This window comes from Arachis ipaensis, chromosome B03 (genome assembly GCF_000816755.2).
Source record: "Arachis ipaensis cultivar K30076 chromosome B03, Araip1.1, whole genome shotgun sequence".
Classification (NCBI taxonomy): Eukaryota; Viridiplantae; Streptophyta; class Magnoliopsida; order Fabales; family Fabaceae; genus Arachis; species Arachis ipaensis.
This window is the reverse complement of record NC_029787.2, coordinates 132,815,990-132,829,657: the sequence shown is the minus strand read 5'-3', so window position 1 is coordinate 132,829,657 and position 13,668 is coordinate 132,815,990. Positions and strand designations below refer to the sequence as shown.

The 13,668-nt window shown below is 38.4% G+C and overlaps 2 protein-coding genes across 23 annotated transcripts; one reads left to right on the top strand and one right to left on the bottom strand.

The window, feature by feature from the left end:
- LOC107632091 (pentatricopeptide repeat-containing protein At4g33170) lies at positions 1-3,988 on the bottom strand. Of its 9 annotated transcripts, none has more exons than XM_021119974.1 (4): positions 3,551-3,988; positions 3,244-3,285; positions 2,174-2,381; positions 1-1,816 (listed from the first exon to the last, which is right to left on the bottom strand). In XM_021119974.1, exon 4 carries the CDS (start codon positions 1,798-1,800, stop codon positions 58-60), a length of 1,743 nt encoding a protein of 580 aa, XP_020975633.1. In that variant the 5' UTR covers positions 1,801-1,816; positions 2,174-2,381; positions 3,244-3,285; positions 3,551-3,988; the 3' UTR covers positions 1-57. The 9 variants fall into 9 exon arrangements, with proteins under 9 accessions (XP_020975633.1, XP_016191217.1, XP_016191218.1 ...); XM_016335731.2 differs by having other exon boundaries at positions 2,174-2,362; XM_016335732.2 differs by having other exon boundaries at positions 3,244-3,988.
- Positions 4,136-13,035, top strand: LOC107632093 (pentatricopeptide repeat-containing protein At1g79540). 14 transcript variants are annotated; one of them, XM_021119969.1, is made up of 7 exons: positions 4,143-4,430; positions 5,279-5,374; positions 5,910-6,047; positions 6,206-6,548; positions 7,120-7,271; positions 8,020-10,623; positions 11,151-12,230. In XM_021119969.1, the coding sequence occupies exon 6, from the start codon at positions 8,193-8,195 to the stop codon at positions 10,509-10,511; it is 2,319 nt and encodes a 772-aa protein (XP_020975628.1). In that variant the 5' UTR covers positions 4,143-4,430; positions 5,279-5,374; positions 5,910-6,047; positions 6,206-6,548; positions 7,120-7,271; positions 8,020-8,192; the 3' UTR covers positions 10,512-10,623; positions 11,151-12,230. The 14 variants fall into 14 exon arrangements, 7 of the variants coding, with proteins under 7 accessions (XP_020975628.1, XP_016191225.1, XP_020975627.1 ...); XM_016335739.2 differs by having other exon boundaries at positions 6,203-6,548; XM_021119968.1 differs by having other exon boundaries at positions 6,200-6,548.

Here is a 13,668-nt window from a genome sequence, read left to right as displayed (position 1 = left end):
ATTTAAAAAATAAGTAATCTTTTGGATATTAATTTGACCATTTATTCATCTTATGTGCTACCATATGTCTCTACAAGTACAATTACCATCAACAAATCTGTGGTATCTGTTAACATCCCTCACAATAATTTCCCTCTGTAAAATTCTGGTCATATACTTAAAAGCTTCATGACAATCCTTACAAATCCTCAAATTCTTCACAATTCTCAATGGCTTTCCTGGTGGTGCAGACCCACATAACACACCAAATGCCACTGCCAACTTCTCGCTGTGATGCCACAGAGCCTCCTTTCTCTTTTCTTCCTCCACATTGTGCAACAACTCATCCCAAATTGGAACATATCCCAATTTCTCAATCTCCCCCATGATCTCTTGTAACTTGCGATAAATTTCCGCGGATCTCTTATGCTTCCAGTCCCCTGCTGCAAAAACATGTACTTTTCCCTGAATTTCAATCCAGCTTCTCCCTCCTTGTTTCTTCACCCTCCGAACTCTCAACATTTTCCTCAATTCTGCAACATCATCCCACCTTCCTGCAGCTGACAACACATTGGCAACAATAACATAAGCCGAGTCATCAAGCGGTTCAAGTTCCAAAACCCTCCTGGCCATAGACCAAGCCTTATCGGCTTCACCATGAAAAGCACAAGCTGACAGCAAGGCTCGCCAAACTGCAGCATCTGGCTCATATGGCATTGTCAATGCTACCCTCTCTGCCTGTTCCAAGTGCCCAGCACGGGCCATTGCACCTACAAAGCAAGTATAATGCACCAGAGTTGGCTGCAAACCATAATCCACTTTCATCCTTGTCAACCACTGGTCAGCCTCAAGAAACATTCCAGCATTATAGAGTGCTGTCAACATTGCCAGAAAACTATACTCATCCGGCACCAGTCCTTGGCATTCCATTGAATCAAACAGTTCGGAAGTAGATTTATGATCTCCTTGCTGGGCATAACCGGCCATCATAGCATTCCAACCCACTAAATTCATCCAAGCCAAATTATCCTCAAAAACCTGCCTTGCATTCTCAACAACGCCGGCTTTACCATAACCATCAACCAGAGCACTGCCTACCACCACATTTGAATCAAACCCAGCAACAACCGCATGCCCGTGTATCATTCTACACTGCTCCAATGCTGCCAGCTCAGCAGCAGCACGCAGACCCCCCGAAACGCTATGCTCTGTGGATGCAAAACCACGATGCCTCATGTCAGCCAAAACCAAAAGCGCATCCACAGAGCGGGAATTCTGAGCTAGACCCACGATCATAGCGGAATAACAAACACTATCTCTATCAGGTATTTCATCGAATACCTTGTGTGCGTGGTCTGGCATACGGCACTTGAAGTAAAAACTGAGTAGCGCAGAACCGGCAAAAGGATCACTGGAAAGGGCGAGCTTGAGGGAGAGGGAGTGGAGGGAAAGGGCAAAGGGGAGGGCAAAGAGTGCAGCTGAGGTGCGGAAGAGGGAGGCAAGGGTGCGATTGTTGGGGAGTGTTGGGTGGCGAAGCATGGAAACGAAGTAACGGAGGGCGAGGAGGGTATTGGAGTGGGCGGAGACAAGTGCGGTCCATGACACAACGTTGGGACTCCGGATTTGGCTGAACACGCGGACAGAGTAGGACGCCAAACTCTCCAATTTCGAGTAAAGCGTTACCAGATTGTTGAATGTCGCATTGTCCGTTGCAACTGATTTTATAGCCCGTGCGTGAATTGCACGCGGATCAGTCTTAGTGGGAGATGGAGACGGTGGCAGCGGCCGCGGTGGCGCGCTGAGGTCATCATGTTGCGCCATGATTCTCTCTCTCTCTCTACATAAAAGAAGCAAACTTTATTATTACCAAGGTTCTGAAAACCGAACCGGTCATCGAACCGTTCTAGCTACTGGTTTACTGGTTTATAAGTTCAACCGTAGTTGAACCGAAAAAACCGTTTTATAAAAAATAATAATTAAAATATAAATAAACACACAAAAATATAATTATAGACTAATAATCTTTAAAATATTATCCAAATTAAAATTATTACAATCAACCACAATATTATAATCTCATCCAAATACAAACACAAAAGTCAAATAACAAAAAAAATAAATAATCAATCACAAACCATTCAATTATTCACCATATTCATATTACATGTCAATTTGCTGCATAGAGAATACTAACATTTTGAGTGTTGTTCACTCAGCAATAGAGAGTATGTAAAGGTAGGATGGGGTGAATTAGAGAGATGGTGTATTGAGGCCACTGATGAAGTGAGCACCAATCAACCATTTGAGATCATTCCTTCTATTCCATATTTATATCATAACCTGAATCTGTCATGCACAGTATGTTGGCTCAGCTTGGGAGGAACTGAAACATATTGAGCAAGCTGTAGGATTCCTAGTAAAAATCAGTTTTACAGAATCTTGAATTCATATTCAAACAATCAAACGAAAAGAAAGTCAATATTGCTCATCTTCCATTCAATTCTTAATCTCAGGTATTGCATTAGAAACCCAAAAAAACATTTAATGAAGTAACAAAGGAGCTCTGCCCAATGAGTGTCCTCTTTTCAATTTATAGCTACCTGTAGATTGATATACCTCAATTCCATTCTCTTTCTAATAACAAGAACAATTAATTAAGATCAACATCATGAACAATTTATATACTTAACAATTTATAAAATTAACAAATTATCAAAAGGTCAAGAACAACATAACAACTTAACAATCTAAAATTTAAAAGTTAAGAACAGCACTAAAACATTAATTTATCAAATTAACAAGTTAATAAGATCAATTAGAATTGAAAATCAAAATAACAAGAACAACTAAAGCTTTAAAATACAGCAAACCAACAAGAAAACAAAAACTTGAACAACATACTAATCATTAAAAACAACAATTAAATAAAATAATAACTGAATAATTAATACAAAAAAGAACAAGTAAAGGAAAATAAATTACTTTAGGCTGGAGCATGTTCTGAAATTCGAACAGAAACAGAACGGTGGTACATGACAGCAACCAGCAACCAGCAATTACAAAACAACAATTACACTAACATTGGTACACTATGAAACAGAGCCAGTAACCAGAGCAATTACAAAAAATCACAAAATATTAAAATGAAATTTTGAACAAAATTTTCAGAAATTAAAAGGAAGAAGAACCAAGTATTCAGAAATTAAACAGAACCAGTAACCAGAGCAAAATTAAAAAGAAGAGCCAGTAACCAGAGCCACTAACCTTCCAAGCAAACATGAGAAGACGGAAATTCCAGGGAATAATCTGACCAGCAACACCGATCGGTTCATACAATGTTTGCACATGATATTGCCCATCAGCAATGTTTTCAATGTTTGCAATGTTTCCAATATCAATATTACAGGCTTACAGCAACCCATTAATCTCATAGATAATTTGCATAGTGATACACAATAAAAAAAAATTAATAGTAGCAAGGTTGAAATCAAGGATATCAGAAACAAATCACAGATTAACTGATTAACCAACAAACTAAAACCACAATTACAGTTACAAAAATAAAAAATACCTTCGAGGGAAGGGCTGCGCGATGGAACAGAGCAGACGCCGCTGAAGGGACAGGAGCGCGGTGGAACAGAGCTGGCACGGCGGGACAGTGGCTGCGCGATGGAGGCTTCGACGATCGAACGGTGGCTGCGCGATGGAGGGAAGGAAGTTTGCGACGTTTGCTGCGCGAAGGAAGGGAAGTGAGGGAGCAGGCGGTGGCTGTTCAAAGTTGGAAGTTGCGACGGCGACGGTAGCAGGCGATAGTTGGACGGAAGTGAGGGAGTGAGGGAAGAGCAGGAGTTCGATGAGAGAAGCTCTGGACAGTGGCTAAGTGTGAGAGAGGCAAAGAACGCGTTTTGGTTAGAGATGAAGTTAGGGTTCGGGGCTCCTCCACACAAAAACGACAGCGTTTCAGCAAAATTCAAAAAACCGGCCGGGTCACGGTTCGGTTCGATCGACCGGTCCCCGGTCGGTTCAACGGTTCAGCGACGATTTTTAAAATTTGCGGTTTTAGCATCTGATCGATTCGTTTTTTGTGTCGGTTCACGGTTCAACCGGTTCGACCGTTTTGTGATTTTGAAAAAAAAAAAAACCAAATTCTGAAACACCCCCTTCCCCGAATCAAGATCCCAAGAATCATTTGTGCACCCCCATTCGCCCCTTCTGAAGCAACGCGAAGAGAACCCTAGCCCTAGGATCCTTGCCGCCGCCGTCTCCAGGTTCTCGGCGCCTCCACTTCTTCCCCTTCCCCCTGTCCGGAACCCAGGTAGCACGGCTCGTCATCCCCATCTTCCCTGGCTTCTCTATTCGTGGCTTGGAGCAGCTCGCCGTTGGGTCACCGCTTGCCGTCGCCTCGCCTATCGTTGTCGTCTCGCCGGTTGCGATCCGTGTCTCCGTCGAAGGTTAGTGATGGATCTGTTTAATTTTGCTTCTGGTTACTGATGGCTCTGTTAGTCTGTTTAATTTTGCTTCGCATCCGCCCCTTCCTTTTAATTTTGCCATGGTTAGTGGTTACTGATGAGTGATGGCTCTGTTTAATTTTGCTTCTGGTTACTGATGGGTTTGTTTAATTTTGCTTCGCATTCGCTTCTTCCTTTTAATTTGCTCTGTTTACTGATAAGTGATGGCTCTGTTTAATTTCTGAATGCTTTGTTCTTCTTGTTCTTTTTAATTTCTGGAATTTTTGTTCAAATTTGTGTGTAATGTTTTGTAATGTTTGATAATGTTGCTGTTTTGTAATTGCTGGTTGCTGGGTGCAGGTTTAGTGTCATCACTATTTTAGAGTGTTTACATGTTTGTTGCTATTTTGTCATTGCTGGTTGCTGGTTGGAGGTTTAGTGTGATTATTGGTTAATGTTTTGTAATGTTTGTTGCTGAATGTTGATTGTTGAGTTCAGATATGGTCTTGTTGCTGAATGCTGTTTGTGCTGAATGCTAAGTGTTTGTTGCTGAATGCTGCTGCTGTTTTTAATTTCGTGAATGATTTATTAATTTCATTGTTCTTAACTGCTGTTCTTGTTAAAAAATTTGCAAATGATCTTTTGATTGATTATATGCCTCATGTTTTTAATTTCACTCTGCTTCTAGGCTTTGAAATCAGTTTATGATAACTGATGCAATTATTTAGTTGAATAACTGATGTAATTATTGAGTTCAAGAGATTGAGTTTTTCTGTTCTCATTATTAGTAAGACATGGATAGTTTAGAATTTTCTATTTCTTTCCCTTACTTCTAAAGTTCATTGTTTCAGAAGGTTTAGTGTTGGCTTCAACTTTCAAATGGGAATTGGGAGCTGGTGAAGATAATAACATCTTCTGGAACTGTTGTTTTACTGCCTGATGGAAAAGTAAGATTTGATCTAGAATTACCATAGTACACAGTGATGTTTGTTCCATCTAGCTGGACTCAGTGAGACAACTGGAAAGTGTTCTTTTAATTTAACCTTGTTAATCATATCTTGTACAATTTTGGTTGCCATAAATCCCTTCAAGAAAGTTCTTCTGTATGGTAATGATTATATTGAAGCCTACAAGCGTAAGAATTAAAAGGGCCTGTTTTGTTTTACTTTTTGACTTGGCTACATTAAGGCTATATTCTCTATTTTTAACTTGTGCACTGCAATTCAATCCAACTATTTTTAAAGGAAGTATAATTATGTTAAATGTCAACATATTTGCTGTAAATTTGAGTATTTTGATGATTAATTACATTTAGTTGGTGATATTTTATATAGGTTTTAAATTTGAAAGATACTTTATGATGTTTATTTATAATTTATTTATTATTTTATTAAGGAACAGTTTTTCCGGTTGAACCACGGTTAGACCGGCTGGTAATTTGGTATTGTTGCTGTCTTGCTGGTTATTGATTCATTTATGCAGTTTGATGCAGTTTGACTGGTGATGAAGACAAACATATCAAGATTATTACTCGGAAAAATGGAGCAGTGTTGATAATTGTCTTGGACATAAAGTGCAGTCCTGTGGAACCTATTTTTGTATCTGCAGCAGATCTGGAGGGTATTTATCAAATTTTATATCATTTTTTGGTTGACATATTGATTTTTTTGTTTGGTCATTTGATATTCTATTTTAACAGTATTTTACTCCAATTTAGTATGATTTATTACTTTTGTTTCCAATTCTATATATATGGGGAATTGGTTTGTTAGCAGCAGGACAAAGTAGCACAATTACAAGAACATATGCAGGACAATTCATAACTGAAGGGTTTTTGAAGCTAAATATAAAGAAATGGTTAAGGTCATTGATTACACACAGCAAGAGTAAGCCCTAGCTACTTCCCAACCCAAAAATCCAGCTTCTTGGACGGCACCGCCGCCGCCGCCGTTCGTCTGTGTTGGCGTCTCAGCGGCCTCTTCCTTCTCCTTCTCCACGGCGTCTCCCCTTTCTAGCTCGGCACGTCTTCCATTCACAGGTGAAATCGCTGCTCGAGGCCTTCAGCTGGTGCGCCGTGGTGTCGCTGTCGTCCCGCTGTCGTCTTCCTGCTGTCAGTGGAAGGTTAGTGAAACTGTGATTTACTGATTTGAGGTTATTGGAAAGTTGAGTCTGTTACTCTGTTTCAAGGATTTGAGGTTGAATTTGTGATTTGTGATTTGTGATTTTTGGGTCTTTTGTAATGCTGTTGATTTGAGTTTGGAATTTGTGATTATTGACTAGTGACTTGTTAAGCTACTGTTTTGTTATGGCACTGAGTGTTTTGAATTTGGAATTTGTGATAAGTGATTTGTGATTAGTGATTAGTGATTTTATTATGCTGCTGTTTTGAATTAATTTAGGGGTGATTATTTGTTATGCTGCTGTTTTGATGGCTTTGTTTTGTAATTGTTAGTTGCTGATGGCTTTGAAATTTTTGTTCAAATTTACTTACGGCTCTGTTTTGTAATTACTAGTTGCTGATGACTATGAAATATGAGGGGTTGTAACTTTAGTTAAATCAACACTAATTTAATGGCCACTTTAATTTCTTAAGAAAATCCTTCTCTCATTCACTTTTTAGATTTTGTTCTATGTCTAAATCTGGAGAATTTGTAAATTTTTGTGCCTTGCAAATGAATGAATGATGATGCAGGTAACATGAAAGACAAATTTTGCCGGATGTAGGTGAAGATATAGATGAGATGTATGATGAATTGTTTAAAAATTATGGAAAAGTGGTATTTAAGAGGAAAGATTAAAAGCCTGCTACTGCAGAGGTTGATGATGATGCCGAAAGCCTATCGTGTAAGCCTCAAAAGCAGTATATTAAACTTGCAACTTCGTTTTTATATGCAATCTATCACTTTTAGTGTCGTGTGTCTTATATCAGGTTTCTTCTTGTATTTTGATAAAGATCATATGGAAATAAAATCAAATGCTGGTTGTTGCTGAATGAGTAGGTAGCTACCTGCCAATGCCATATATAAATAAACTGATGAACGATGATGATGGTAGTGGAAGGAGAGTCAAAGTGTATAGGTAGTTGGTGATATGTTATGCTTTCTTATTCAATGACTACTTGTTATGTTGATACTTCAACTTGGAAACAACACTAGATCTTGTTTATGGCTTGCTCAACAAGAAGAATATGTTGCTAAGAGAGCTCTCTTACAACAGATGAACGCAACGTTGTCTAAGATTAAACCGAAAAGGTCATCTTGCAAGGTTCAGGTTCATGTTCAGTTAGCATAATACCACAGAATGATCAACATTTTCTAACTGAACTAGCTCAACATTCTTTTGAAATTGATAATCCTTTGTCTCCTTACATTTCTAGATTAGAATCTGAGGTGTTAAATGATCCTGTTAACCCTCAAAGTCAAAATTTAATATTTAGATATTTCTTTTTACTATTTAACCTTTGAGTTTGTATTTGGATAAGATCATATGAATTTGGTTGATGATTTTTTGTGTAGTGTTTTAAATTTGGAAGATATTTTAGGATGTTTATTTATAATTTATTTATTATTTTATTCTAAAACGGTTTTTTCAGTTGAATCACTGGTTGGACCGGTTGGACCAGTGAACCAATGAACCAGTGACTAAAACGGTTTGATGACCAGTCCGGTTTTCAGAACCTTGGTTTTTAGGTCTCACCTGTTGTCCTCTTCCCCCAACGCCACAAGATAGCGCCACCGCTGCCACCATCATCACCACAATCCTTCTATGCTGTTGTGGAAACGAGTCCATTTCCACAATGCTTCCGGACTGCTCACAAGGTTCCTCCCTCGCCGATCGCAGCACCACTGTTCCGCTGACGCAGACGCCGTTGTCGTCACGCGAGATCTCCCTAATCGTAACTGGCGACTCCCCCTCCGTTTCTGCGTATGGGTCGCACTCAAGTTCGAGAGCCTCGTGGACCAGCATTCCCGTAACGAGGTAAGTTGCACTCTCGCCACTAAGGAGTGGTGCTCCCTTTACTGGGACGCGCTCCAGCTTCTGAAGAAATCTGGGATTTTCGTAAGTTCTGAATCTGTTAGAGCCCTCATAAGGACCTATTCCTATATGGATCTTGCTGAAGAAGCCATTCAGTGTTTTGATAGAATGTCTGAGTTCAATTGTGAGCCTGATGCTCACGCCTATAACACTATCTTGAAGGTTGTGCTCAAGAAAGACTTGTTTGTGTTGGCTTTTTCGCTCTATAATGTTATGCTTAGGTCTAATTCTTTGCCAGATGATCACACTTACACTCTCTTGATTGGTGGATTCTGTAAGATTGGAAACTTCAATGCTGCCCTGGAGATGCTCGATGATATGAGCAAGAGGGGTGTGCTGCCTGATGTTAAGACGTATACGGCTATTATTTATGGCCTCTGTCAGTGGAAGAAGGTTGATGAGGCGTTTAGGTTGTTTAACACTATGAAAGAAAATGGGTGCTTGCCTACTTTGCGCTGTTATAATGTCTTGATTGATGGGTTTTGTATGAACGGGAGGACAGATGAAGCGCTTTCTTTGCTGTCTTTGTTGAGGAAAGATGGTTTTGCTCTTAATCTGCAGAGTTACCGTTCTCTGATAAATAGCTTCATTCACGCCAAGAGATATAGTGAATATAGTGAATGGTACACCAAGATGTTTAAGAGGGGAATTGTGCCGGATGTTACTTTATATGCTATCATGATACGTGGTTTGTCCGAAGAGGGTAGGGTTGGTGAAGCTGCAAAGATGTTAGATGAGATGATTGGGATGGGTTTAGTACCAGACGCCTATTGTTACAATGCATTAATCAAAGGTTTTTGTGACATAGGTCGTTTGGACCAAGCTAGATCTCTTCAGCTTGAGGTTTCCAAGGACGAACAGTTTCATAATGCTTACACCTACACCATTCTCATCTGTGGCATGTGTAGGAATGGAATGGTTGGAGAGGCACGGGAGATATTTAATCAGATGGAAAAACTTGGATGTCTCCCTTCAGTTGTGACCTTCAGTGCTCTGATGCATGGCCTTTGCAAGGCTCGCAGAATTGAGGAAGCACACCTTTTACTGCACGAGATGGAGATTGGGAGAAGCCCATCTTTGTTTTTCCGGCTTTCTCAGGGTTCTGACAGGGTTTTTGATAGTGTTAGTCTCCAGAAAAAGGTGGAGCAAATGTGTGAGGCTGGTGAAGTTTTGAATGCTTACAAGCTTCTCAAACAACTTGCTGGGAGTGGGGTTGTGCCTAACATTATCACATACAACATTTTAATCAATGGTTTTTGCAAAACTGGTAATATCAATGCTGCTATCAAGCTTTTCAAGGAGCTGCAACTAAAGGGGATCTCACCTGATTCTATTACTTATGGGACACTTGTTGATGGACTTTATAGGGCTAACAGAGAAGATGACGCCTTTAAGATCCGTGAACATATGTTGAAGCATGGTTGTCAACCTGGATTATCAAATTCTAATGCCCATATGAGCTGGTTAAACAAAAAGGGGAAGGTCTCGATGGCCTTCAATCTTTACTTTGAATATCTGAAAAGCCTTCCGAGGTGGGATAATGATTCAATCAACGTGTTGGAGAACCATTTTATCAGAGGAAATGTGAAAGAAGTAATTCGAGGCTTACTGGAAATGGACTTCAAGTGTAGAGATTTTAATTTAGCTCCATATACAATTCTAATTACTGGGTTCTGTATGGCAAAAAAGGTAGATGAAGCATTAGCTATATTTTCTGTTCTTGGTGAGTTCAATATTAATATCAATCCTACAAGTTGTGTACATTTGATTGATATTCTCTGTGAGGAAGGGAAGCTGGATGATGCAGTAAACATATTCCTCTACACCCTAGAAAAAGGTTTCATGTTGAGGCCAAGAATTTGTACCAAGCTCCTCAAATGTCTCCTTCTTTCGATAGATAAAAAGGACTATGCTATTGATCTTGTTGACAGGATGCAGTCCAATGGATACTGTTTGAATTCACATCAGTATGACAAAGCAATGTACGTTATTCAACGGTTAAGGAGAAGGAGGAGCAATAAAATGCAGAATTTTGAAATGATTGAATAACTCCGACTATTCAAGATGGATATCATTCTTTATTTCGCTCCTCATTGATATCCTGTTAAGGGAGAATGGTTATGAATCGGGTTGCTTGCTACACTTTCAGGATGAACCAAAGGTACGGTTTATTACTTATGTATATGCTGAAAGTTGTCTTATCTTTCCAGAGTTATGGTGGAATAATTTTAGGGATCATTTGTCTCTTCACCCTAAGAGATTCAGACTAGGGAATGAGTCACCTGGAACTAATAAATCCATATACGCACTTCATACTACTAATTTTTCTTCATTTCTAAAAGAATTCAAAGAGTGAGAGGGAGTGAGTGGGGTAGTAGTTCGTTTAACCTTCAGCTTTGAGGAAGCTTAGCATGTGCTAAGAAATGTGGACTCCCAGTGAAATGCCCAAATGGTTTCTTGTTTTTTCTCTTTTTAGAGTACTTTCACCTTTCTTCCTTTTGTTGGCATCAGATAACTCTCTATTCCCTTGTATTTTTTGAATTTAAGTTGGTCTGTTTTAGGCTTTCTATTAGCAAATTTTATTTTTAATTTTCTAATTCCATGGTTTAATTCAATTCTTATTTCTTCTAGTTAGCTTTTAGCTGAGTTTTGAAGCATTTTAAGCGTTTCTTTTACTGTGTTTTGCAGGTACAAGGGATAGGAATGCTTAGCTGCAATATCTGGCTTGAGCATTAGGCCCGAGCCTAGCTATGTTGCGAGTGTGCTCGAGCATGGTAAAATTTTGACAATGTGCTCGAGTACAGCATAAACACACTCTAGAACAACAATGCATAAACAGAAAAATCTGTTCTCAAGCTTAATGATTAGTAAAATGCCCCTTAGTAGGTATAAAGTCAACATTGGTGCATGCCTAACCTAACCTAACCTAACCTAACTTCTTCCCAGAAGACTAAGGAAGCTGAGGAAAAGTGTTTGAGAGAAGACTGAATGTTTTGGAGGTTCATTTGAGGCACTTGAGACTTTCTCAGGCTCGTCTTTGTATCTCATATGGAGGATTCCACCTGTACTTCATTTTCTTCACTTTTCTTAATATCTTTGTGGTTCACTTTCCCATAACCTGATGTGATGTTTAAGAGTGTGTACCATAAACTAATAGGATTTCCTTCAAATTTAGAATACCTGAGAGTGAAAATTGGATTGTATGAACATGCTAGTGATTGAGAGTTACTACAAGTGACTACTCATCACCGCTTGCCCTGCTTTGTTCAATGTCTTTTCAGTCATTTAATTGTTTCTCCTCTTTCCTACTTTAAGTTTTGCTCAGGAGACTCTAGATGTTCCAGATTGCTAGGTTTTGGAATTTGGGTACAAAAGATGCTATGCTCTTTTGCCTATTCTTACCAAAGAATTTGCTTCTAGTTATATGTTTATAGGCAAAGTATTTGATGGAACTCTCCAAGAGAGCTCCATTAGATGGAGTTGCCCAATTATTTACAAAAAGGTCCCAACTCACTATGATATATTTACACCCCAAGCGACAACCAGCGGCGAGATCTTAAATAGCAGAACAAACTTGAAAATTGATCTGAGACAACTTCTTGGGACAAAACCCTGTTATCCAGGATGTTGCATTCGCTTCCCTCTCTTGGCGTGTATAGTTAAGCCGAAATTGAATGTTAATCTCCCAATTTGCTTATATAGTCAATCTCTACAATCTCTAATATACTCCATTAATAGTGTGTTATGTAGTTTGTGAGTTTTATCATTGTGTATGTGTTGTAATCACTGCTACCACTTGCACTGTTATTGACTATGTAATCATATCTAGCTTTGTTAAAGTGTATAAGAACAAAAGGATCAACTTGCTATACCAGTGAATCTCTCTCGAATTGCTTTCTAATTTGCCCTTGTAATTTACTTGAACTTCTGATTTGAAAATGTACTGATTCTTCAAGCTAAACTTTTATTACAGTATTCCTGAAATTTTCCGGTTGTTTTCTTTTTAAAAATATTTTTTTAAGAAAAAAAAAAGAATGAAATCCACCATTGAGTATATGCCCTCATGCCCAGATTTGCTTCTGTCTCATCTATGTTTTTTCACATCAAAATTGCCATTTTCTATTGGAAATCTGGACCTGTATGTGAGGTTGCATTGTCATAGTTACTTCCTAGTACAAGTACTTAATTGGAATAATCTGATAATAATGCGCTTGTTTGTGCTAGAATTTGTCTCAACTGTCAATTTCAGGTTCTGATGATATGTCCCTTAGTTGATATCAGGTTTTTCACTTTGTGGATTGTATATGGATAAAACTAGAAGTGGTGAGGATCTCAGCCATGAAGAAGATAAGGTTTTATTCTGGGATGATGTATCTTTTTTCAGTGGGGGCTGAAGACTCTCATGATGCAGGGAGTTTGCAGATGTTTGGAGTTAGACTTTGAGTTTGCTTTAGGAATATTACTCGTCTTTTATAGATTATGGTATAAAATATTTATAAAATCAAACTACTTTTATAAAAAGATTACAGGAACAAAAGTCCTCGTTAACTAAGAAAAATAGGATTTCTGTAAACAAAAGTCCTCATTAACTAAGAAAAATAGGATTTCTGTAAATCAAAAAATCAAATAATATGTTTTTTAGATATTTTTTTCATCGAAGAAATCTGAAATCGCTGTTGAAATCACTGCTACCACCGATGCCACCAATGCTGAAATCGTTGTGGCCGTTGCTCCTGTTCTCCAAAATCACTGTTGAAAAAGGGAAAAAGAGGAGATCTAAAATCGTTGTCGCGGCCGTTGCACTTTTTCTCTCTCTCTATTTGCTATGTCAATGGCAACAACAACACTCAATTTTACCGGTGTCGTCCCTTTTCCTCCTCTCTTCTTCTTTCTCCTTCTCCTTCTCTCATTCACTTTCTCTTCTTCTTTCTTTTTTTCTTTTCTTCTGAATGTGTGTGAGCTAGTGAGAAAAAGAACATCAGAATCAAAAAAAGAAAGAATGAGTAGTCTGAGAGAATAGAGATGGTGATACACAGGATTAGTGAGGTGAGGATAAAATAGTCAAAAGAATGATTTTAAAAATAATTTTAATGTTAAAAATCATTTTGAATTAAAAATGTCAAGAATGATTTTGATTTTGATCCCAAATTTTAGAGATTAAAACAATATTTATTTCTTATAATATATTTTTTTATATAAATATAAA